Source organism: Pan troglodytes, chromosome 4 (assembly GCF_028858775.2).
Source record: "Pan troglodytes isolate AG18354 chromosome 4, NHGRI_mPanTro3-v2.0_pri, whole genome shotgun sequence".
In the NCBI taxonomy this organism is placed as follows: domain Eukaryota; kingdom Metazoa; phylum Chordata; class Mammalia; order Primates; family Hominidae; genus Pan; species Pan troglodytes.
Window position 1 is genome coordinate 56,013,038 of NC_072402.2, and position 23,495 is coordinate 56,036,532.

At 36.8% G+C, this 23,495-nt stretch overlaps 1 protein-coding gene across 2 annotated transcripts in view; it reads right to left on the minus strand.

The window, feature by feature from the left end:
• Nucleotides 1-23,495, minus strand: part of RAB3C (RAB3C, member RAS oncogene family) — a 279,582-nt gene that overhangs the window by 241,161 nt on the left and 14,926 nt on the right. For both annotated transcript variants that reach the window (XM_009449131.5, XM_526915.7), the window contains exon 2: nt 1,836-2,063. In XM_009449131.5, the coding sequence (XP_009447406.3) occupies nt 1,836-2,063 (228 nt within the window). The remainder of the gene's footprint in view (nt 1-1,835; nt 2,064-23,495) is intronic.

A 23,495-nucleotide genomic window follows, 5' to 3' on the forward strand; every position in this document is an offset into this window, starting at 1 on the left:
GAAAATTTGCCAGAAATTATAAGACTGGCTTAACACACCATGCTGATGCTTTATCTAAATGATTCTAACCACTATTTTTAATTATCTCTACGACAGAAAGAAGAGAGGAAAAAGTGGAGCTATCAACCAGAGGAATGATTGTTCTTTCATATTAGTAAAAAGAACATTGTCATGGAGTTAAGGGATGTATCGTTTCCAAATTAATTTAATTTTCCATTCACCAAGGCCCCTGAGAATTAAGGAACCTTCCTTAAAACTTAATATGAAATGTATCATACAACAATTGGATTGCCTGCAATTCAAAAGGAAGAGAATGAATCAGGACCCAGACTTGAAGCAATGGACAAAGCTTTTTCTGTCTCCATACAGAGGAGTGTGTGATAGGTATCTCCATTAATTGAGGTCAAGTTTCTGAAAAGGAACACTCCCAATAAAAATGGCTTTGGGGAATGATGGAGCAGGGAATATGCCCAGCCTAAGGTCTACTTGTACAAATTCTTATGTGAATTATAATTAGATTTGAAAGACTCTAGAGTTAGAACAAGTAAAATAGTAACAGCCTATTGTAAGCTACATAAGAAGGTACCTGTCTGTGTATATACCTGCATCTTTAAATATTACTTTAAATTTCTACTTTAATAAGACCTTTAGGATGTTTAAAGGTCATTCAGTTTATACAGATTTTTAAATAAAGGGCTGTTTTCTTTTTTAAAAAAGTTAAAATCCTCTACTCTGGGATCTGTTTGTTTTTTGTTTTTAGCTTTCCATATTTATGAAGGGAGGGTTATTGTCAGTCCTACTGATCAGTCCTGGCACCAGCACCAAATGGTAGTAGCTGTTGTAAATGTCTCAGAAGGAGCTAGAAAACACCTCTTGGGAAATGCCTGATTACAGATCAAATCAATTTGAGTGGCAGAGGTACAAAGGAATAGGAAAAAGGTGCCAAAACTTACTGTAGAAACATTCTTCCTATGTACATATTACGATGTCCATAAAATATTTACTACATCAGTCTTTTTTGGTGTAACAATTTTTTTTAATTGGCTGCTCCATCTTTTATATTGCCTTGGACCTGCTATCCACATAGATTTTCCTCTGTTTTTTGCTCACTGGTCTCCTAAATTTATCCCACCAGTTTGGCTAAGCTACCTCTGATCTTCTTCTGGAGGTAAGGAGAGGCAAAAAGCTAGCCAAATGGTCTCAAAACTTTGGGAGAACCTTCTACTTTGGAAAGACCCTGTTTCAAATAAATATTTCATTTCATTTGTTTTATTTGCATATATAAACATAGCTCTTAGAGTTGAAAACAGTTTGCACAGTATAAATAGACCATCTTTGAAGTTCTATCTGGAGCTTTATGAAGGGTCTAAACCTACACTTTTCCTATATTTGGTTGTTTATCTTCTTCTTTGAAATGCCCAGGAGAGGCTGCTTTCTGTGACCTAAAAACCCAGAACCACTTAGCTTATTTTATAGATTACAAAAATGTCAGAGAAGGAGTCACAGACTTTCTCAAGGTTACAGAGATCATAAAAGGCAAAGCCAGACTTAAAGTGTTCCTTCCACCACCAACAAGATAGAGGTTTGGATTTTTTTTTTTATTCTGAAGACTCTTAAGGAGCACCACATGACAACAAGGCATAATAATTCACCCCTCATGTCTTAAAGAGGCATCACCACTACTTTCTTTGAAACAGAATGTTCTGCAGCAAAGAAGCTGGAAATTGAGGCTTGTGGATGCCCTGGGGATAGAACAAGGCAGAAAGTTTCTCCCTTACAAATGGATATGTTCAACACCCCAGCCTGAAGAACAGTGCCAGTTCAAAGCCACTTACCCAAATCTGAAGCTTGATTCTCTTTTCATTTTTGAATACAGTTTTTACTTTGAAATCGATCCCAACCGTGCTGACGAATGCAGATGTAAAGGAGTCATCTGCATAACGGAATAGAAAAGATGTTTTCCCCACACTGCTATTGCCGATGATGAGTAATTTGAACATGTAGTCAAAGTTCTGATCAGAGGAGTCTTTCTGGCCATACCTGGCATCTTGGGCAGAGGCCATCTGTGATAAAAACAAAACAAAACAAAAACAAAATACGTGTGGATCAGACTCTCATTTGATATGAAGCTAGCAGCATACTCATTATTGGCCTTGCCAGAAACAGATGTCAGACACTCAGGAGGCGAGTGGTGAGTGCTCCCCAGTCTTCCTCTGATATTGGTATCCATGGCAATAATTCCCTGCTGGAAGACAGAATAGCAAATCTTACAGGCCTTTCCAGCTGTGTTGGTGCATGTCACTGCTCAGCATTCAGAACCAATCAAAGACACCAAAGGGGATGTCTATAAGGGTAACATGACAAGCAAAGAGATGAGAAATTGGCCAGGGCATGTGGGCTCTGAAACTTTATAATCCTACTGACAGAGACACCAAAGTGGCTGAACAGCAGGGTATTTCTTCCTGAATTATCTGAATGATTCAAATCTCTCTTATTTCATAGGGAAGCACACCCAAAGCATATCTCTACTTCATTTATTATCATATCAAATCAACATCCTAACATAAATGGCAGTGTCTTTTAAATTAAAAATAATTATGATGGCAAATATATATAGTTCAAACAATGTGCCGGATACTAACTTATTTAATCCCTCACAGTAACCCAATGAGATGGGTACTTTTAATATTTCCATATTAAAATGAGAAAATAGAGGCCCAGAGATATTATTAAGTAACTTGCTCAACTTCATATAGGTGTTAATAGTAGAGGCAGGATTCAAACAAGCAGTGTGGTGCCAGGGCTCATGTTCTTGACACCTGCCCTACTTCCAAATGACGACTAGGGAGTCATGCGCAAGTGCGCTAGAAGATCATGTCAGAAATATTCATTGTGAAATGCATCAAAGGAGAGCCTGACCTGGGTTCAAAACTTGGCTCCACTCTTTACTGGCTGTGTGACCTTGGTTTGTTATTTTAAATTGGTGTGCTGCAGTTTCCTGCCTTAGATGAAATGGGAAAATATAATATCTAACTTGGAATTCTTGTGAAAATAATAGATGATACAGCTGTAAAGCGATATGTAAAGCATCTAGCATAAAATAGAAAATGGTCTCTACAATCAATTACAAATGCTTTAGGTGGATATTGGCTTTTATTCATCTTTTTTGATGATCATCTTAACATCTATCAAAAATGATATTGCATTACTTCTAAGTACCATTTGGCTCAATATAGAAAAGAGGTATTTAGAATGTTGCATCCCACTGATTAGTACATTTGCTCAGCACAGTTTCTGATGCTATAAATTATTTGGCAATTGTTATTCTGTTTAATATGGTAGCCACTAGTCACATATGGTGATTTAAATTTACATTAACATGAAACAAAATTAGAAATTCAGTTCCTCAATCCTACTAGCCACATTTCAAGTGCAAAATAGCAGCATATGACTAATGGCTACTATACTGGACAGTGCAAATACAGAACATTGGCATAATTGCAGAAAGCTCTATTGTACAATGCTAGGCTAGACAGTCTATTTTCCATTTCCTATAAAAGCTGGTTAATAGTTACTTGTTTCTCTTTGGGGTAAGGGGAGGAAAAGGGAGAGGCTCCAAGAGATGGAAAAATGTTAGAAACAGGAAACAGTGCTCAGCCTCATCTAGGACAACATTGGTGACCTGAAGTCAGGGGGGTGTGTGTGTGTGTGTGTGTCTGTGTGTGTACACGTATGTTTACAGAAAACTGAGGAAAAAGGAAAAAGGGAAATGGTGAGATCGTGTATTCCTCTTCTACAAATACTTAATGCCAGCAAGATAACGCAATTTTATGTATAAGAATAAGGACAAACAAAAAACCCATGTGTATTTCATGAAAGTTAAGGATAATAAAGATTCAAATTGCATTTTACATTTTCTTATTAAACACAAGCTTAAGCATTTCTCTTTTTAAGTCTATACAGCCACACAAATATATTTAGAAATTGTGAAAACCTATATAACAAACGCTTCGCAGTGGGCAGAGGTCGGCCTCTAAAACAGGCAGATAGCATCACTTTCTTTTTTGGCCCACCAGCCCACATACTAAGGTCAACTTTCCCCAACACATGCCGGCCAAAGGGCAAAAGTAGGATTGCAACTCTTGACCACTAGTTTGAACAATGATCTTTTGCCATGATGATTTCTGGTCCCCCAGAAAGCCAGTTAACTGTTTTATTTGGCAGTGCTATTCCTGCAGACATTGTCCTTTCATCATTTAATGCTCCTCTCCTATATGAGCTGCTAAATTCAAACAGGCCTAAAAATGGCCTTCATTAAGAAGATTATTTTACCTTTTTCCATATGAACCAGACTGGATTTGGGGGTCTGGTAAGAATGTTCAGCTAAGCCACAGCCAGAAAAGAGACACTATATATTTCCTAGAGCTGCTCACTTACTTGGCCTGATAGCTTACTATCTGTTGCAGCCCCATAACCCTACGGTGGCATTCAAACTGAGGCCTGAGGATCTCTAGGATACCTCAAAAGTTGTAATGAAGACTGCTGCTATCAACTTCAGGTCCCATTCCAAAATTAAGTTGGTTTCAAAACCTGAAGAAACATAATTGTCCCTCGGTATCTATAGGGGTTGGTTCCAGTACCTCCCATGGACACCACAATCTGCAGATGCTCAAGTACTTGATATAAAATGGTGTGGTATTCACATATAACTTATGCATATTCTCCTGTACAGTTTAAATTATTTACAGATTATTTATAATACCTAACACAATGTAAATGCTATGTAAACAGTGGTTATTATTCTGTACTATTTAGGAAATGATAACAAGAAAAAAGTCTATACATGTTCAGTACACATGAAATTTTTTCCCAAATATTTTATATCTGCAACTAGTTCACTCCACACATGGGAACTCATGTATATGAAGGGTGAACTATATAGATATCACTAATATATAGTCTTTTGGAATATGACTGTATGCATTTAGGTGAAGACAAGCACAACTGGGACAGCAATATCTTTAATTTCAAGGGCTAATACACCTTGTTGTGGTAGCAGCAAAGAAGGTAATGGGGGCAAAAGAGGGTGTCTAGGAGGGACACAGAGCTGGTGGACATGTGTACCCAGCAAAATTCTTCTCAGGAAGAGCCTCTAAAGAATTAATTAGAAAAAGTTATTAACTCACTTACTCTTGAAGACTGTTTATGGTTTTTTTTTTACTATTTCCTAATTTAACACACCTAATAAGATTCCGCAAAGAGCCAAAAAGACATGCATTTGGAATGTATGTGTGTTTTTGTATAACTTCAGAATAATGAAATAAATCCTAGCTCAGAGGATGAAGAAAGAAACAGCCCTAATCTTGCTGAGACCACAAGTGAAGCAATTTGACAGCATACGAATGTCAAAGAGGTTTACAGATAGGCACTATGTAAGTTTACTGATATCTCTAAATACTAAAGTCATGTGAACATTCTCAAAATTTTCATGGGGAAACATAGCTGAAATTTGAAAACAGGAACAGTCAAGGGGAACATCAAATTTCGTAAAAGATATACAAAAATAACTCTTCAAATGGCATTAATCTTGAACTTCAAATAACAAATAACCATAGAGTTGGAAAGAATCTTCAAAGGCCGTGCAACTTCCCACCCATCCCATGTCCCTTTCATGGCATCCATCATCTGAGGTTGTTGTCCTAGCTTCATCCTTCACACTGAGCAGCAAGATGTTTACTATGCTGTGAAGAAGCTTTACAGCATAGAGAGAACTTCAGGTATCTGAAGGAACCCCTCGGGCTCCATAAGCTTTCTCTCCTCCTGCTTGGATGATCCCAACTGATTTAGCCTCTCTTCCACATAGGACGTGTCTGAAAAATTGAACACATCCTGCTAGGTTAAAACTGACACCTCTTCAGATTTTCAAAGTCCCATGTGTGGCTTTCATAATTGGTCACAATATTCTAGATATTTATCTACTTAGTCCAAAGTAGAATGAAACCATTATATCTTATCACACTTGACTTAAAATGCTCATCACTATTTTCACATTAACTGTTATGAACATAGGTTTCTTCTATTCCCATTCTATATTTGACAACTTATTTTTTTATGGAAGTGTCAACCTTTATGTGTATTCTGTTAAATTTCCTCTTGTTGGCTTTGATTTACAATTCAATTATGATCTGACAATCCCTTCATCAAAAATATTAGTCATCTTTTTCAGATTTGTGTCATTCCTAAATTTGATCAGTATGTATTTTATGTGTTCATCTAAGGCCCTCATCAAAATGGTAATCACTATTTAGACAAATAACAATTAACTTTTTAGCCTGTTGAATATAGAAATCTACGGGTGAGACCTCAACAGAATGTCATTAAGGAATTCAAAATGTGAAGCAAATTCTTAACCTTTAAAAGTTGGTGTCTTGGAAAGCCACTGTGTTGCTGGTCCAGGTAGGCCTTGGTTCAATAGCAGTGAATAGATCATGGATTTAATTGTTGTGTCATTTTAAATTTCAACTACTGTTTTCCCAGAAGTTCTATTGACCAGGAACCAAATCGGTTACCTCTGATTAAAACATGTAACCACAGCCTCCTTCAGAGTTGTTCACATTTGTTTTTCAAATAACACAGGAAAAAGAAATTACTTACAGGAATTCACTTGGCCACTCACAAATCTAAACTGTACTAAGCCATTCTGTGGATCTGATGAGGAAAAACAAAAATAAGTTGTTTCAAAGTTATTACGTTTCATACTGAATGGGCAAAAGCTGGAAGCATTCCCCTTGAAAACCAGCACAAGACAAGGATGCCCTCTTTCACCACTTCTATTCAACACAGTATTGGAAGTCCTGGTCAGGGCAATCAGGCAAGAGAAAGAAATCAAAGGCATCCAAATAGGAAGACAGGGAGTCAAACTATCCCTGTTTGCAGACTACATGATCCTATATTTAGAAAACCCCATAGCCTTGGCCCAAAAGCTCCTTAAGCTGATAAACAACTTCAGCAAAGTCTCATGATACAAAAATATTAATGTGCAAAAATCACTAGTATTCCTATACACCAATAACAGTCAAGCTGAAAGCTACATCAGGAATACAATTCCATTCACAACTGCCAAATATATATATATATATATATATATATATATATATATATATATACACACACACACACACCCCTAGGAACACAGCTAACCAGCTAACCAGGGAACTGAAAGATCTCTACAAAAACAACTATAAAACACTGCTCAAATAAATCAGAGATGACACAAACAAATGGAAAAATAGTCCTTGCTCATGGATAGGAAGAAGCAATATCATTAAAATGGGTATACTGCCCAAAGCAATTTATAGATTCAATGATATTCCTATTTAACTACCAATGATATTCTTCACAGAACTAGAAAAAAATATTTTAAAATTCATATTGAACCAAAAAAGAGCATGAATAGCCAAGGCAATCTTAAGCAAAAAGAACAAAGCTGGAGGCATCATGCTACCCAACTTCAAACTATACTACAGGGCTACAATAACCAAAACAGCATGATACTGGTACAAAAACAAGACATATAGACCAATGGAACAGAATAGAGAACCCAGAAATAAGACCGCACACCTACAACTGTCTGATCTTCAACAAACCTGACAAAAACAAGCAATGGGGAAAGGACTCCCTATTCAATAAATGGTGCTGGGAGAACGGGCTAGCAGTATGCAGAAGATTGAAACTGGACCCACCCTTTCCTTACATGGTATACAAAAACTAACTGAAGATGGATTAAAGACTTAAATATAAAACACAACTATAAAAACCCCGGAAGACAACCTAGGCAATACCATTATTGACATAGGAGCAGGCAAAGATTTCATGACAAAAGATGCCAAAACCAACTGCAACAAAAGCAAAAATTGGCAAATAGGTTCTAATTAAACTAAAGAGCTTCTGTACAGCAACAGAAACTACCAACAGAGTGAACAGACAACCTACAGAATAGGAAAAATTTTTTGCAAACTATGCCTCTAACAAATGTCTAATATACCGCATCTATGAGGAACTTAAACAAATCTACAAGAGAACAATTAAAAACTCCATTAAAAACTAGGCAAACTGCATGAACAGAACTTCAAATGCAGACATACATGCGGCCAACAAACACATGAAAAAAAGGTCAACATCACTGATCATTACAGAAATGCAAATCAAAACCACAATGAGATACCATTTCACACCAGTCAGAATGGCTATTACTAAAAAATCAAAAAATAACAGATTCTGGCAAGGCTGCAGAGAAAAAGGAATGCTTATATACTGTCGGTAGGAATGTAAATTAGTTCAACCATTGTGGAAGACAGTGTGGCAATTCCCCAAAGACCTAAAAACAGAAATGCCAATAGACCCAGCGATCTCACCACTGGGTATATACCCAAAGGACCAGACATTGTTCTATTATAAAGAGACATGCACATATATGTTCATTATCGCCCTATTCACAATAGCAAAGATATGGAATCAACCTAAATGCCCACCATTGGTAGACTGGATAAAGAAAATGTGGTACATATACCATGGAATCCTATGCAGCCATAAAAATGTCTTTTGCAGGAACATGGGATGGAGCTGGAGGCCAGTATTTTTGGCAAACTAACTCAAGAACAGAAAACCAAATACTTCATGTTCTCACTTACAAGTGGTAGCTAAATGATGAGAACACACGGACACATAGAGGGGAACAAAATACACTGGGGCCTATAGGACAGTGAAGGGTGGGGAGGAGGGAGAGGATTAGGAAAAATAACTAAGGGGTACTGGGCTTAATACCTGGATGATGAAATAATCTGTACAACAAACTCCATGACACAAATTTACCTATATACAAACCTGCGCATGTACCCCTAAACTTAAAAGTTAAATAAAATAAAGTTACTATGTTCCAGCTACTACTATTGATAATAGTATAAGTCATTCCCTGCTAAGGTAAAGAATGGAAGGAGGAACTAGGGTAAATTATCCAAAAAAAATGCAATTCTTCTTTGAAATTATTAGGGTAAAAATAAGGATGGGATATATGTATTGGAAGTGCAGAAACACATAAATTGAAACCTCAATCATTGTCACCTGTGAAAAAAGAAAAGAAAATGGCAAATTGCAAACAAAAAACATACTCAACATTGTTAATATTAGAAAACGTAAATTAAGATCCCAGTGAGACACCACTGTATACCTATTATAACAGCTACAATTAGAAAAAAAAATTAAAACCTGACAACAATTGCTGGCAAGGATGTGGAGCAACTGGAATGCTCATAAATTGCTGCTGAGACTGTTTAAAATGGCACAGCCTCTCTGACAGTTTAGCAGTTTCTCATGAAGTTAAATTGTATTTACCATATGACCTAACAATCCCACTCCTAGAGATTTGCCCAAGAGAAATAAAAACATATGTACACACACACACACACACACACACACACACACAGAAAAACAAAAATCATTTTTTTCTGACAGCTTCAAAGTAAAGGCTAAATTTTTAAAGCCAAGAAAGAAAACATTTGAAGTTAGCATTTCCAAAAGTCTGTCATCTGGACTCCAGGCGATTTCTCCTGGTGAAAGTCCTCATCTGTGCACAGGTTTGCAGGTCTCCACGTTTGTCTCTCAGAATCGATTAGAACTGTGACGTGCTTTGCAATCTCTGGCCAGCAATTTCTCCATGTATCCGCTACTGTTTGCTCTTGCAGGAACCAGTTCACTGCTTACAACTCACCATCAAGCTGAAAGGGCTGCCCAGGCAACAGGAAGTGGCCAAGACGCTGGAAAGTTTAAATCCTAATCCTGGCTTCTGAAGTAAAGGGGCCCGGAAAAGGTCAGATTCAGAAATTTTATTTATCTTTTTTCTTTACCTTAGCAGGGAATGAATAACTGTTTTATGGGACTCATAGGAGAATGTATACAATAGTATGCCAAGTTATGGTAATGCTTTCAAGATGCAAACCACTATACATTTTAAAGGTATAAAGGCATTCCTCAAGCTAAATTTCACCTTTCTCCTTTCAGCCTTTCTCTGGATGTCCAACTCATGTGTAGCTTCTTTAGTAGATGTGAATAACCCTCAGCTTATGTATAGGAATATGGCTAAATAATAACAGCAGCACGGGTCTTACATGCTCTATGTGCTTTACATGTATTATCACACCTAATCTTTGCACTATCCCTAGAAGGTGTAACTAGTTCAACCATTAGCATCCCCCTTTTAAAGGAACAGAACCTTCCGGTACATTTCAAAGGCTACTTTCCCCTTTCCCCTGCTGGAAAAATGAGACATTTTTCTCTGATCTTCACTGGAGGACCTGCTAGGGCTCCTGAAGGTAAAATGTAAAAAGTATGAAGGGGCTCCCTAAGACTGGCACCCCCTGGAATTTTTCTCTCTGACTGGTCCACACTGAGCCTCCAGCAATGCAATTATAGTTCAGGTTTTTCTTTTCTTTATTATACTTTAAGTTCTAGGTACATGTGCACAACATGCGGGTTTGTTACATAGGTACACATGTGCCATGTTGGTTTGCTGCACCCAATAACACGTCATTTACATTAGGTATTTCTCCTAATGCTATCCCTCCCCCTCCTCCCCACTCCCCAACTTGTCCCAGTGTGTGATGTTTCCTGCCCTAAGTCCAAGTGTTCTCATTGTTCAATTCCCACCTAAGAGTGAGAACATGCTGTGTTTGGTTTTCTGTCCTTGTGTGATAGTTTGCTGAGAATGATGGTTTCCAGCTTCATCCATGTCTCTACAAAGGATATGAACTCATCCTTTTTTATGGCTGCATAGTATTCCATGGTGTATATGTGCCACATTTTCTTAATCCAGTCTACCTTTGATGGACATTTGGGTTGGTTCCAAGTCTTTGCTATTGTGAATAGTGCCACAATAAATATACGTGTGCATGTGTCTTTATAGTAGCATGATTTATAATCATTTGGGTATATACCCAGTAATGGGATCTCTGAGTCAAATGGTATTTCTAGTTCCAGATCCTTGAGGAATGGCCACACTGTTTTGCACAATGGTTAAATTCATTTACACTCCCATCAACAGTGTAAAAGTGTTCCTATTTCTCCACATCCTCTCCAGCGTCTGTTGTTTCCTGACTTTTTAATGATCGCCATTCTAACTAGCATGAGATAGTATCTCATTGTGGTTTTGATTTGCATTTCTCTGATGGCCAGTGATGATGAGCATTTTTTTATGTGTCTGTTGGCTGCATAAATGTCTTCTTTTGAGAAGTGTCTGTTCATATCCTTTGCCCAATTTTTGATGGTGTTGTTTTTTTCTTGTAAATTTGTTTAAGTTCTTTGTAGATTCTTTGTGATTCTGGATATTAGCCCTTTGTCAGATGCAACCCCTGCTCTTTTTTTGCTTTCCATTTGCTTGGTAGATCTTCCTCCATCCCTTTATTCTGAGCCTACACGTGTCTCTGCATGTAAGATGGGTCTCCTGAATACAGCACACTGATGGGTTTGGACTCTTTATCCAATTTGCCAGTCTGTGTCTTTTAATTGGGGTATTTAGCCCATTTACATTTAAGGTTAATATTGTTATGTGTGAATTTGACCCTGTCATTATGATGTTAGCTGGTTATTTTGCCCATTAATTGATGCAGTTTCTTCATAGCATTGATGGTCTTTACAATTTGGGATGTTTTTGCAGTGGCTGGTACCGGTTGCTTCCTTCCATGTTTAGTGCTTCCTTCAGGAGCTCTTGTAAGGCAGGCCTGGTGGTGACAAAATCTCTCAGCATTTGCTTGTCTGTAAAGGATTTGCTTGTCTGTAAAGGATTTTATTTCTCCTTCACTTATGAAGCTTAGTTTGGCTGGATATGAGATTCTGGGATGAAAATTCTTTTCTTTAAGAATGTTGAATATTGGCCCCCACTCTCTTCTGGCTTGTAGGGTTTCTGCCGAGAGATCAGCTGTTAGTCTGATGGGCTTCCCTTTGTGGGTAACCCGACCTTTCTCTCTGGCTGCCCTTAACACTTTTTCCTTCATTTCAACCTTGGTGAATCTGACAATTATGTGTCTTGGGGTTGCAATTCTTGAGGAGTATCTTTGTGGTGTTCTCTGTATTTTCTGAACTTGAACGTTGGCCTGCCTTGCTAGGTTGGGGAAGTTCTCCTGGATAATATCCTGAAGAGTGTTTTCCAACTTGGTTCCATTCTCCCCGTCACTTTCAGGTACACTAATCAAACGTAGGTTTGGTCTTTTCACATAGTTCTATATTTCTTGGAGGCTTTGTTCATTTCTTTTTACTCTTTTTTCTCTAATCTTGTCTTCTTGCTTTATTTCATTAATTTGATTCTCAATCACTGATATCCTTTCTTCCACTTGATTGAATTGGCTATTGAAGCTTGTGCATACATCACGAAGTTCTCATGCCACAGTTTTCAACTCCATCAGGTCACTTAAGGTCCTTTCTACACTGTTTATTCTAGTTAGCCATTCATCTAACCTTTTTTCAAGGTTTTTACCTTCCTTGCGACAGGTTAGAACATGCTCGTTTAGCTCCGAGATGTTTGTTATTACTGACCTTCTGAAGCCTACTTCTGTCAACTCGTCAGTCATTCTCCATCCAGCTTTGTTCTGTTGCTGGCAAGGAGCTGTGATCTTTCGGAGGAGAAGAGGCGTGCTGTTTTTTGGAATTTTCAGCTTTTCTGCTCTGGTTTCTCCCCATCTGTGGTTTTATCTACCTTTGGTCTTTGATGTTTGTGATCTACAGATGGGGTTTTGGTGTGGATGTCCTTTTTGTTGATGTCGATGCTATTTCTTTCTGTTTGTTAGTTTTCCTTCTAACAGGTCCCTCAGCTGCAGGTCTGTTGGAGTTTGCTGGAGGTCCACTACTCCAGACCGTGTTTGCCTGGGTATTACCAGCAGAGACTGCAGAACAGCAAATATTGCAGAATAGCATATATTGCTGCCTGATCATTCCTCTGGAAGTTTCATCCCAGAGGAGCACCCACCTGTATGAGGTTTGTCGGACCCTACTGGGAGGTGTCTCCCAGTTAGGCTACACGGGGCTCAGGGACCCACTTGAAGAGGCAGCCTGTCCACTCTCAGAGCTCAAACCCTGTGCTGGGAGAACCACTGCTCTCTTCAGAGCTGTCAGACAGGGACGTTTAAGTCTGCAGACGTTTCTGCTGCCTTTTGTTCAGCTATGCCCTGCCCACAGAGGGGGAGTCTATAGAGGCAGTAGGCCTTGCTGAGCTGCAGTGGGCTCTGCCCAATTCGTGCTTCTCAGCCACTTTACCTATTCCAGCCTCAGCAATGGTGGATGCCCCTCCCCCACCAGGCTGCCACCTTGCAGGTCAATCTCAGACTGCTGTGCTATCAGTGAGCAAGGCTCTGTTGGCGTGGGACCTGCCAAGCCACACACAGGAGAGAATTTCCTGGTCTGCCGGTTTCTAAGACTGTGGGAGAAGCACAGTATTTGGGCAGAGTGTCCCATTTTTCCAGATACAGTCTGTCACGGCTTCCCTTGGCTAGGAAAGGGAAATCCCGGACCCCTTGTGCTTCCCGGCTGAGGTGACACCCCACCCTGCTTCAGCTCACCCTCCGTGGGCTGCACCCACTGTCCAACCAGGCCTAATGAGATGAACCAGGTACCTCAGTTGGAAATGCAGAAATCACCCGTCTTCAGTGTCGATCATGCTGGGAGCTGCAGACCAGAGCTGTTCCTATTTGGCCATCTTGGAACGGAAGACCTCTTTTTTATTTTTTGAGATGGAGTTTCACTCTTGTCACCCAGGTTGGAGTGCAATGGCATGATCTTGGCTCACTGCAACCTCTACCTCCCGGGTGTAAGCGAGTCTCCTGTCTCAGCCTCCCAAGTAGCAGGGATTACAGGCGCTTGGTGCCCACCAACACATTCGGCTAATTTTTGTATTTTTAGTAGAAACAGGGTTTCACTATGTTGGCCAAGATGATCTTGAACTCCTGACCTCAAGAGATCCTCCTGCCTCGGCCTCCCAAAGTACTAGGATTACAGGTATGAGCCACTGCACCCGGCCAGTTCAGGTTTTTCTACTTCAGTGCTAGTTCCCACAGAAGTTTCTGCTCTGTTAAGTTGTGATTTTCTTTATCTGCCTGTCTGTCACTCCAATTACAAGGGGCAGTGATTTGCCCTGTGACTTCATTTCTTTGATAGATATAAGAAGAGTTGTTGATTTTTAGTTTGTTCAGCTTTTTTCTAGTATGAAGATGGAAGTGATGACTTCCAAGCTCCTCACATGCAGAACCAAAATCTTCTCCATTTTAAAGATGAAATTAAGGGAATCTGAGAGGAAGGAGAATCATGGTGCATGGGAGGCAGGACTAGATTGCACCTGTACAGAGCAGTGTATGGAGGCTTGCACTGTGAATTTTAGCTCCAGATTGACCGCAAGAAAAAAACAGCAATCCTGAGAGGACCCACAGACCCTCTGATGGAAGCAGACTGCTCCTGCAGGACCCAAGAGACACCCCAAATACTGTGAATGCCCCAACTGTAGAAGTGAGAAAGGGAGGCCCTCCTCTCCCGAACACACGCCCCACTGGAGAAGTTGAAGGTTTGTTTGTGGGAGAAGTTTCAGACTTTACCTGGAGCTGAGTTAAATTAGAGAGCTAAGCCAAGAGAAATACAGGGGTAGAGGAAGCAGCAGAAAGGCCCTGCGAGCTCTCTGGGTCCCCAAGCAGCCCATTCCTGCCTGGCACCACAGGGATCCATCTGGAGGGTGGCCAGAGGAGCAGGGGGTAAAACTCCACAGGGAGAAGGAATTCTCTAGGTGAACTTTGTAACAATTTTAATAGGGCAAAAATCTTCCTGGCCAGAACTCGGGGGAGAGCACAAATCTGAATCCAGCTTGCAGACTTCACAGGCTGGGGAAGAACTAAAGCCTTTTTCTTTCACAGCTGGGAGGCAGACAGCCTCGGGCAAGTTTTCAAGCCCATCTTGCCCTCCACCTGGAAATAGAATTGGGGCTGTTGTTGGGGTCACAGTGTGAGTGAGACCAGCCCTTTAGTTTGCACAGGAGCTGGGTGAGGCCTGTGACTACCGGCTTTCCCCTACTTTCCTGACAACCTCTATGACTCAGCAGAGGCAGCCATAATACTTCCACAACTCCAGTGTCCTGGAAATCTCACCCTCATGCCCCACAGCAGCTGAAGCAAGACCCACTCAAAGAGAGTCTGAGCTCAGACAGGCCTAGTCCCGCTCCCCATAGTCCTTCCCTACCTACCCACCTTTCTGGTAGTGGAAGACAAAGGGCATATAATCTTGGGAGGTCTAAGGCCCCACCTACCGCCGGTCCCTCTCCACACTACTACAGCTGATGCTTTCTGCAAAGTGCCACCTCCTGGCAGAAGGCCAACCAGGACAAAAATAGAGCATTAAACCACCAAAGCTAAGGACCTTCACAGAATCCACTGTACCCTCTGCCACCTCCAGTGGAATAGGCACTGATATCCACACCTGAGAGACCCACAGATGGTTCACATCACAGGACTCTGTGCAGACAACCTCTGGCTGGGTGGCTAGACCCAGAAGACAGACAACAATCACTGCGGTTTGGCTCACAGGAAGCCACATCCACAGGAAAAGGGGGAGAGTACTACATCAAGAGAATACCCTGTGGGACAAAAAAGAAATCTGAACAACAGCCTTCAGCCCTAGACCTTCCCTCTGACAGAGGCTACCCAAATGAGAAGGAACCAGAAAACCAACCCTCGTAATATGACAAAACAAGGCTCTTCAACACCCCTAAAAATCACACTAGTTCACCAGCAATGAATCCAAACCAAGAAGAAATCCCTGATTTGCCTGAAAAAGAATTAAGGAGGTTAGTTATTAAGCTAATCAGGGAGGGACCAGAGAAAGCTGAAACCCAATGTAAGGAAATCCAAAAAATGATACAAGAAGTGAAGGGAGAAATATTCAAGGAAATAGACAGCTTAAATAAAAAACAATCAAAAATTCAGGAAGCTTTGGACACACCTTTAGAAATGTGAAATGCTCAGGAAAATCTCAGCAATAGAATTGAACAAGTAGAAAAAAGAAATTCAGAGCTCGAAGACAAGGTCTTTGAATTAACCCAATCCAACAAAGACAAAAAAGAATAAGAAAATATGAACAAAGCCCCCAAAGGGTCTGGGATTATGTTAAATGACCAAACCTTAGAATAATCAGTGTTCCTGAAGAAGAAGACAATTCTAAAAGCTTGGAAAACATATTTGGGGGAATAATTGAGGAAAACTTTCCCAGCCTTGCTAGAGATCTAGACATTCAAATACAAGAAGCGCAAGGAACACCTGGGAAATGTATCACAAAAAGATCTTCACCTAGGCACATTGTCATCAGGTTATTCAAAGTTAAGACAAAGGAAAGAATCTTAAGAGCTGTGAGACAGAAGCACCAGGTAACCTATAAAGGAAAACCTATCAGATTAACATCAGATTTCTCAGAAGAAACCCTATGAGCTAGAAGGGATTGGGGCCATATCTTCAGCTTCCTCAAACAAAACGATTATCAGCCAAGAATTTTGTATGCAGCGAAACTAAGCATCATATATGAAGGAAAGATACAGTCATATTCAGACAAGCAAATGCTGAGAGAATTCACCATTACCAAGCCACCACTACAAGAACTGCTAAAAGGAGCTCTAAACCTTGAAACAAATCCTGGAAACACATCAAAACAGAACCTCATTAAAGCATAAATCACACAGGACCTATAAAACAAAAATACCATTGCATGATGAATGCAATGGTACCTCATATTTCAATACTAACGTTGAATGTAAATGGCCTTAATGCTCCACTTAATAAAAGATACAGAATCGCAGAATGGATAAAAACTCACCAACCAACTATCTCCTGCCTTTAGGAGACTCTCCTAAAACATAAGGACTCACATAAACTTAAAGGGCTGGAAAAAGGCATTTCATGCAAATGAACACCAAAAGTGAGCAGGGATAGCTATTTGTATATCAGACAAAACAAACTTTAAAGCAACAGTGGTTAAAAGAGACAAAGAGGGACATTATATAATGGTAAAAGGCCTTATCCAACAGGAAAATATCACAATCCTAAACATATGCACCTAATGCTCCCAAATTTATAAAACAATTATTAGTAGACCTAAGAAATGAGATAGATAGCAACACAGTACTAGTGGGGGACATCAATACTCCACTAACAGCACTAGACAGGTCATCAAGACAGAAAATCAAAAAAGAAACAATGGATTTAAACTATACCTTGGAACAAATGGACTTAACAGATATATATAGAACATTTCATCCAACGACTGCAGAATACACATTCTATTCAACAGCACATGGAACTTTCTCCAAGATAGACCATATGATAGGTCATAAAAGAAACCTCAAAAATTTAAGAAAATTAAAATTATATCAAGCATTCTCTTAGACCACAGTGGAATAAAACTGGAAATCAATTCCAAAAGGAACCTTCAAAACCACGCAAATACATGGAAGTTAAATGACCTGCTCCTGAATGAACACTGGGTCAAAAAAAAATCAGGATGGAAATTTAAAAATTCTTTGAACTGAATGACAATAATGACACAACCTATCAAAACCTCTGGGATACAGCTAAGGCAGTACTAAGAGGAAAGTTCATAGCCTTAAACACCCACATCAGAAAGTCTGAAGAGCACAAACAGACAGTCTAAGGTTGCACCTCAAGTAACTAGAACAGGAAAAAAACAAACACAAAACCAGCATAAGGAAGGAAATAACCAAGATCAGAGCAGAACTAAATGAAATTGAAAGAAACAAACAAACAAAAAATACAAAAGATAAATGAAACAAAAAGCTGGTTCTTTGAAAAGATAAATAAAATTGATAGACCATTAGCAAGATTAACCAAGAAAAAAAGAGAGAAAATCCAAATAACCTCACTAAGAAACTAAACAGGTGATATTACAGCTGACACCACTGAAATACAAAAGATCAGTCAAGGCTCTATGAACACCTTTATGCACGTAAACTGGAAAACTTAGAAGAGATGGATAAATTCCTGGAAAAAATACAACCCTCCTAGCTTAAATCAGGAAGAATCAGATACCCAGAACAGACCAAAAACAAGCAGTGATATTGAAATGGTAATTAAAAAATTACCAACATAAAAAAGTCCAGGAACAGACAGATTCACAGCAGAATTCTACCAGACATTCAAAGAAGAATTGGTACCAATCCTTTTGATACTATTCCACAAGATAGAGAAAGAAGGAACCCTCCCTACTTCATTCTATGAAGCCAGCATCACCTTAATACCAAAATCAGGAAAGGACACAACCAATAAAGAAAACTACAGACTGATATCCCTGAAGAACACAGATGCTAAAATCCTTAACAGAATACTAGCTAACCGAATCCAACAACATATTAAAAAGATAATCCACCATGATCAAGAGGGTTTCATACCAGATATGCAGGGACAGTTTAATATACATAAGTCAATAAATGTGATACACCAGATAACAGAATTAAAAACAAAAATCACATGATCGTCTCAATAGATGAAGGAAAAGCATTCAACAAAATCCAGCATCCCTTTATAATTAAAACTTTCAGCAAAATTGGCATACAAGGGACATCCCTCAATGTAATAAAAGCCATCTGTGACAAACCCACAGCCAACATAACACTGAATGGGGAAAAGTTGAAAGCATTCCCTCTGAGAACTGGAACAAGACAAGGATGCCCACTCTCACCACTCCTCTTCAACATCGTATTGAAAGTCTGATCCCAAAGTAATCAGACGAGAAAGAAATAAAGGGCATCCAGATCAGGAAAGAGGAAGTGAAACTGTCACTGTTTGCTGATGATAAGATAGTTTACCTTGAAAACCCTAAAGACTCCTCCAGAAAGCTCCTAGAACTGATAAAAGAATTCAGCAAAGTTTCCAGATAAAAGATTAATGTACACAAATCAGTACCTCTTCTATACACCAACAGCAACTAAGCAGAGAGTCAAATCAAAAACTCAATTCCTTTTACATTAGCTGCAAAAATAAATAAATAAAAATACTTAGGAATATACCTAACTGAGGAGGCAAAAGACCTCTACAGGGAAAACTACAAAACATTACTGAAAGAAATCATAGATGACACAAACAAATGGAAACACATCCCATGCTCATGGATGGGTAGAATCAATATTGTGAAAATGACCATACTGCCAAAAGCAATCTGCAAATCCAATGCAATCCCCATAAAAATATCACCATCATTCTTCACAGAATTAGAAAAAGAAAATCTAAAATTCATATGAAACCAAAAAGAGCCTGCATAGCCAAAGCAAGATTAAGCAAAAAGAACAAATCTGGAGGCATCATACTACCTGATTTCAAACTAAACTATAAGGCCATAGTCACCAAAACAGCATGGTACTGATATAAAAATAGATCCGTAGACCAATGGAACAGAATAGAGAACCCAGAAATAAACACAAATACTTACAGCCAACTGATTTTCGACAAAGCAAACAAAAACATAAAGTCCCCCCTTTTCAACAACTGGTGCTGGGATAATTGGCTAGCCACATGTAGGAGAATGAAACTGGATCCTCATCTTTCACCTTAAACAAAAATCAACTGAAGATGGATTAAGGACTTAAACCTAAGACGTGAAACTATAAAAATGTAGAAGATAACATTGGAAAAACCCTTCTAGACATTGGCTTAGGCAAGGATTTCATGACCAAGAACCCAAAAGCAAATGCAGTAAAAACAAAGATAAACAGCTGGGACCTAATTAAACTAAAGAGCTTTTGCACATCAAAAGGAACAGTCAGCAGAGTAAACAGACAATCCACAGAGTGGGAGAAAATCTTCACAATCTATACATCTGACAAAGGACTAATATTCAGAATCTACACAAAACTGAACTTAAAGTATAATAAAAAAAAAAAAGAAAAAGGAGATGAATTTTATCAAACCATGTGAAAACTGTTCCTACTAGTATCAAAGGCCAGTGTTCTTCTCTCAGCCCATAGTATGTAGTTTACTCCCAGTTTGGTTCCAGCGGTTTCCCAGAGTGGAGATAGCCCACACTGAGTCTTGGCAGCAGCAGAGTAAAGGAGAACCCCAGAACACAGAGAGAAGATTGTAAGCAAGGTCTGCTGGAACAGGAATGACAGTGGCTAGGAGAGCCCCTAGACCCTGACAATGCAATCCTGACAGCTGCAATGATATGGTCCTGAAGCTCAGGACTAGATCCAGATGTGGTCCTGAAGCTCAGGCCCTGGTCCCTGCTCAGAAATGTGGAAGCTTTGCAGTCCTGGGATGGCAGAGAGGACCCAGCTACTGGTAATCCAGGCCTTATAAATCACAGTGTAGTAAGAAGTAGGAAAATACCATTCCACCTATTTTCTATTTCTAAAGTTATGTGCATGCAGATGCATCTGTGAAAAAGAGCATTCCACATTCTTAGTGGGATGTGAGTATGGATAAGAGCACATGCCCTGAGTCAGGCTGCCAAAGAAGGAATCCCAGCCCTGCTATTTGCTCCTTCGCTACTCATGAACATTTAGGCAAGGTTTTTGTTTTATTTTGTTTTGTTTTTACTTATCCTAAGCTGCAGTTTCCTCATCTATAATAAGAATAGCGAGATGAGCAAAGGAAAAGTGTTGGTATGTGTTAAATGCTCAAGTGAGGCTTCCATGATTATCTTTGATATTCTTCTTCTTGAATTCCCACCAATGCTATTCTCTGAAATGCAAATGGTTAGTTTTACAGAATATGCTTTCTCTTATTACCTAACTTCAGAGGGCAAGAGGTTTTAACACCCAACACTTTCCTGAGACTTTCATAATTTCTGAAATAGATGACTTAAATTTTCTCCTATTTTCAGTTGTTATGATATGCCACAAAAAGTATTTATCAATATACCTCTTGGGGTAGAAGCTAAGACACTGAGGCATCTGTGTTTAGATAGAAGTGTTCTGTGATCCAGACACACTACAGGGAGGAGAACGTAGCAAAAGGCCATATTCCCTGTGATAGGACCTGTCCTAGAACACTGCCTGACACTGAATAACTTCTAAAAATCTGCTAAACTCATGAAATCCTTAAGAGCAAGTGGAATTTTGTAGAAACTTGGAGAGAGCTGAGTTTCATGTCTAGACTAATAAGGGGAAGAATCCAAGTGTTAAGAAAAGATAAGAAAGGGAACCCCAGGAACTCACAGCACTGTAGGAAAACTGTCCTCTCCTACAGCTTTGAAGTGTGTTTGGGTAAAGTTTAACTTAATCTCTGATACTGAATTTGGAAAATCACCGAAGTCTACAATATCATTATTTCAATATTGGGAATCATTAAAAGGCTTTCAACTATATATATATATATATATATATATATATATATATATATATATATATATAGTATTATATAGTATTATATACTTATATATAACGTATTATGTTATTATGTACTTATATATAATGTATTATATGTTATTATATACTTATATATAACGTATTATATGTTATTATATACTTATATATAACGTATTATATGTTATTATATACTTATATATAACGTATTATATGTTATTATATACTTATATATAACGTATTATATGTTATTATATACTTATAAATAACGTATTATATGTTATTATATACTTATATATAACGTATTATGTTATTATACTTATATAACGTATTATATGTTATTATATACTTATATATAACGTATTATATTATTATATACTTATATAAAACGTATTATATATTATTATATACTAATATATAACGTATTATATATTATTATGTACTTATATATAACGTATTATATATTATTATGTACTTATATATAATGTATTATATATTATTATATACTTATATATAACATATTATATATTATTATATACTTATATATAACGTATTATATATTATTATACACTTATATATAACGTATTATATATTATTATATACTTATATATAACGTATTATATATTATTATATACTTATATATAACATATTATATACTATTATATACTTATATATAATGTATTATGTATTATATATTATTACATACTTATATAATAATGTATAATATATAATATATTATATATACTTTTATAACAATGTATAATATATAATATATTATATATACTTACATAATAATGTATAATATAGAATATATTATATATACTTACATAATAATGTATAATATATAATATATTATATATACTTATATAATACATAATATATATACTTATATGATATATAATATATAATAGATTATTATATAATATATAATGTATAATATATAATGGATTATTATATAATATATAATACATAATATATAATATATTATATATAATATATTATTAATTATATCTTATGTATTATATATATTATATAATATACATTATTATATAGTACATGATATATACTATGTATTATATAGTACATGATATATACTATGTATTATATAGTACATGATATATACTATGTATTATATAGTACATGATATATACTATGTATTATATAGTACATGATATATACTATGTATTATATATCATTAGATGATATATAATGTATTATATATCATTAGATGATATATAATGTATTAGATATCATTAGATGATATATAATGTATTAGATATCATTAGATGATATATAATGTATTAGATATCATTAGATGATATATATTATGTATTAGATATCATTAGATGATATATATTATGTATTAGATATCATTAGATGATATATATTATGTATTAGATATCATTAGATGATATATATTATGTATTAGATATCATTAGATGATATATATTATGTATTAGATATCATTAGATGATATATATTATGTATTAGATATCATTAGATGATATATATTATGTATTAGATATCATTAGATGATATATATTATGTATTAGATATCATTAGATGATATATATTATGTATTAGATATCATTAGATGATATATATTATGTATTAGATATCATTAGATGATATATATTATGTATTAGATATCATTAGATGATATATATTATGTATTAGATATCATTAGATGATATATATTATGTATTAGATATCATTAGATGATATATATTATGTATTAGATATCATTAGATGATATATATTATGTATTAGATATCATTAGATGATATATATTATGTATTAGATATCATTAGATGATATATATTATGTATTATATATCATTAGATGATATATATTATGTATTATATATCATTAGATGATATATATTATGTATTATATATCATTAGATGATATATATTATGTATTATATATCATTAGATGATATATATTATGTATTACATATCATTAGATGATATATATTATGTATTATATATATTATATAATATATATTATGTATTATATATATTATATAATATATATTATGTAATATATATTATTATATATTTATATATAATATATTATGTATTATATTATTATATATTTATATATAATATCT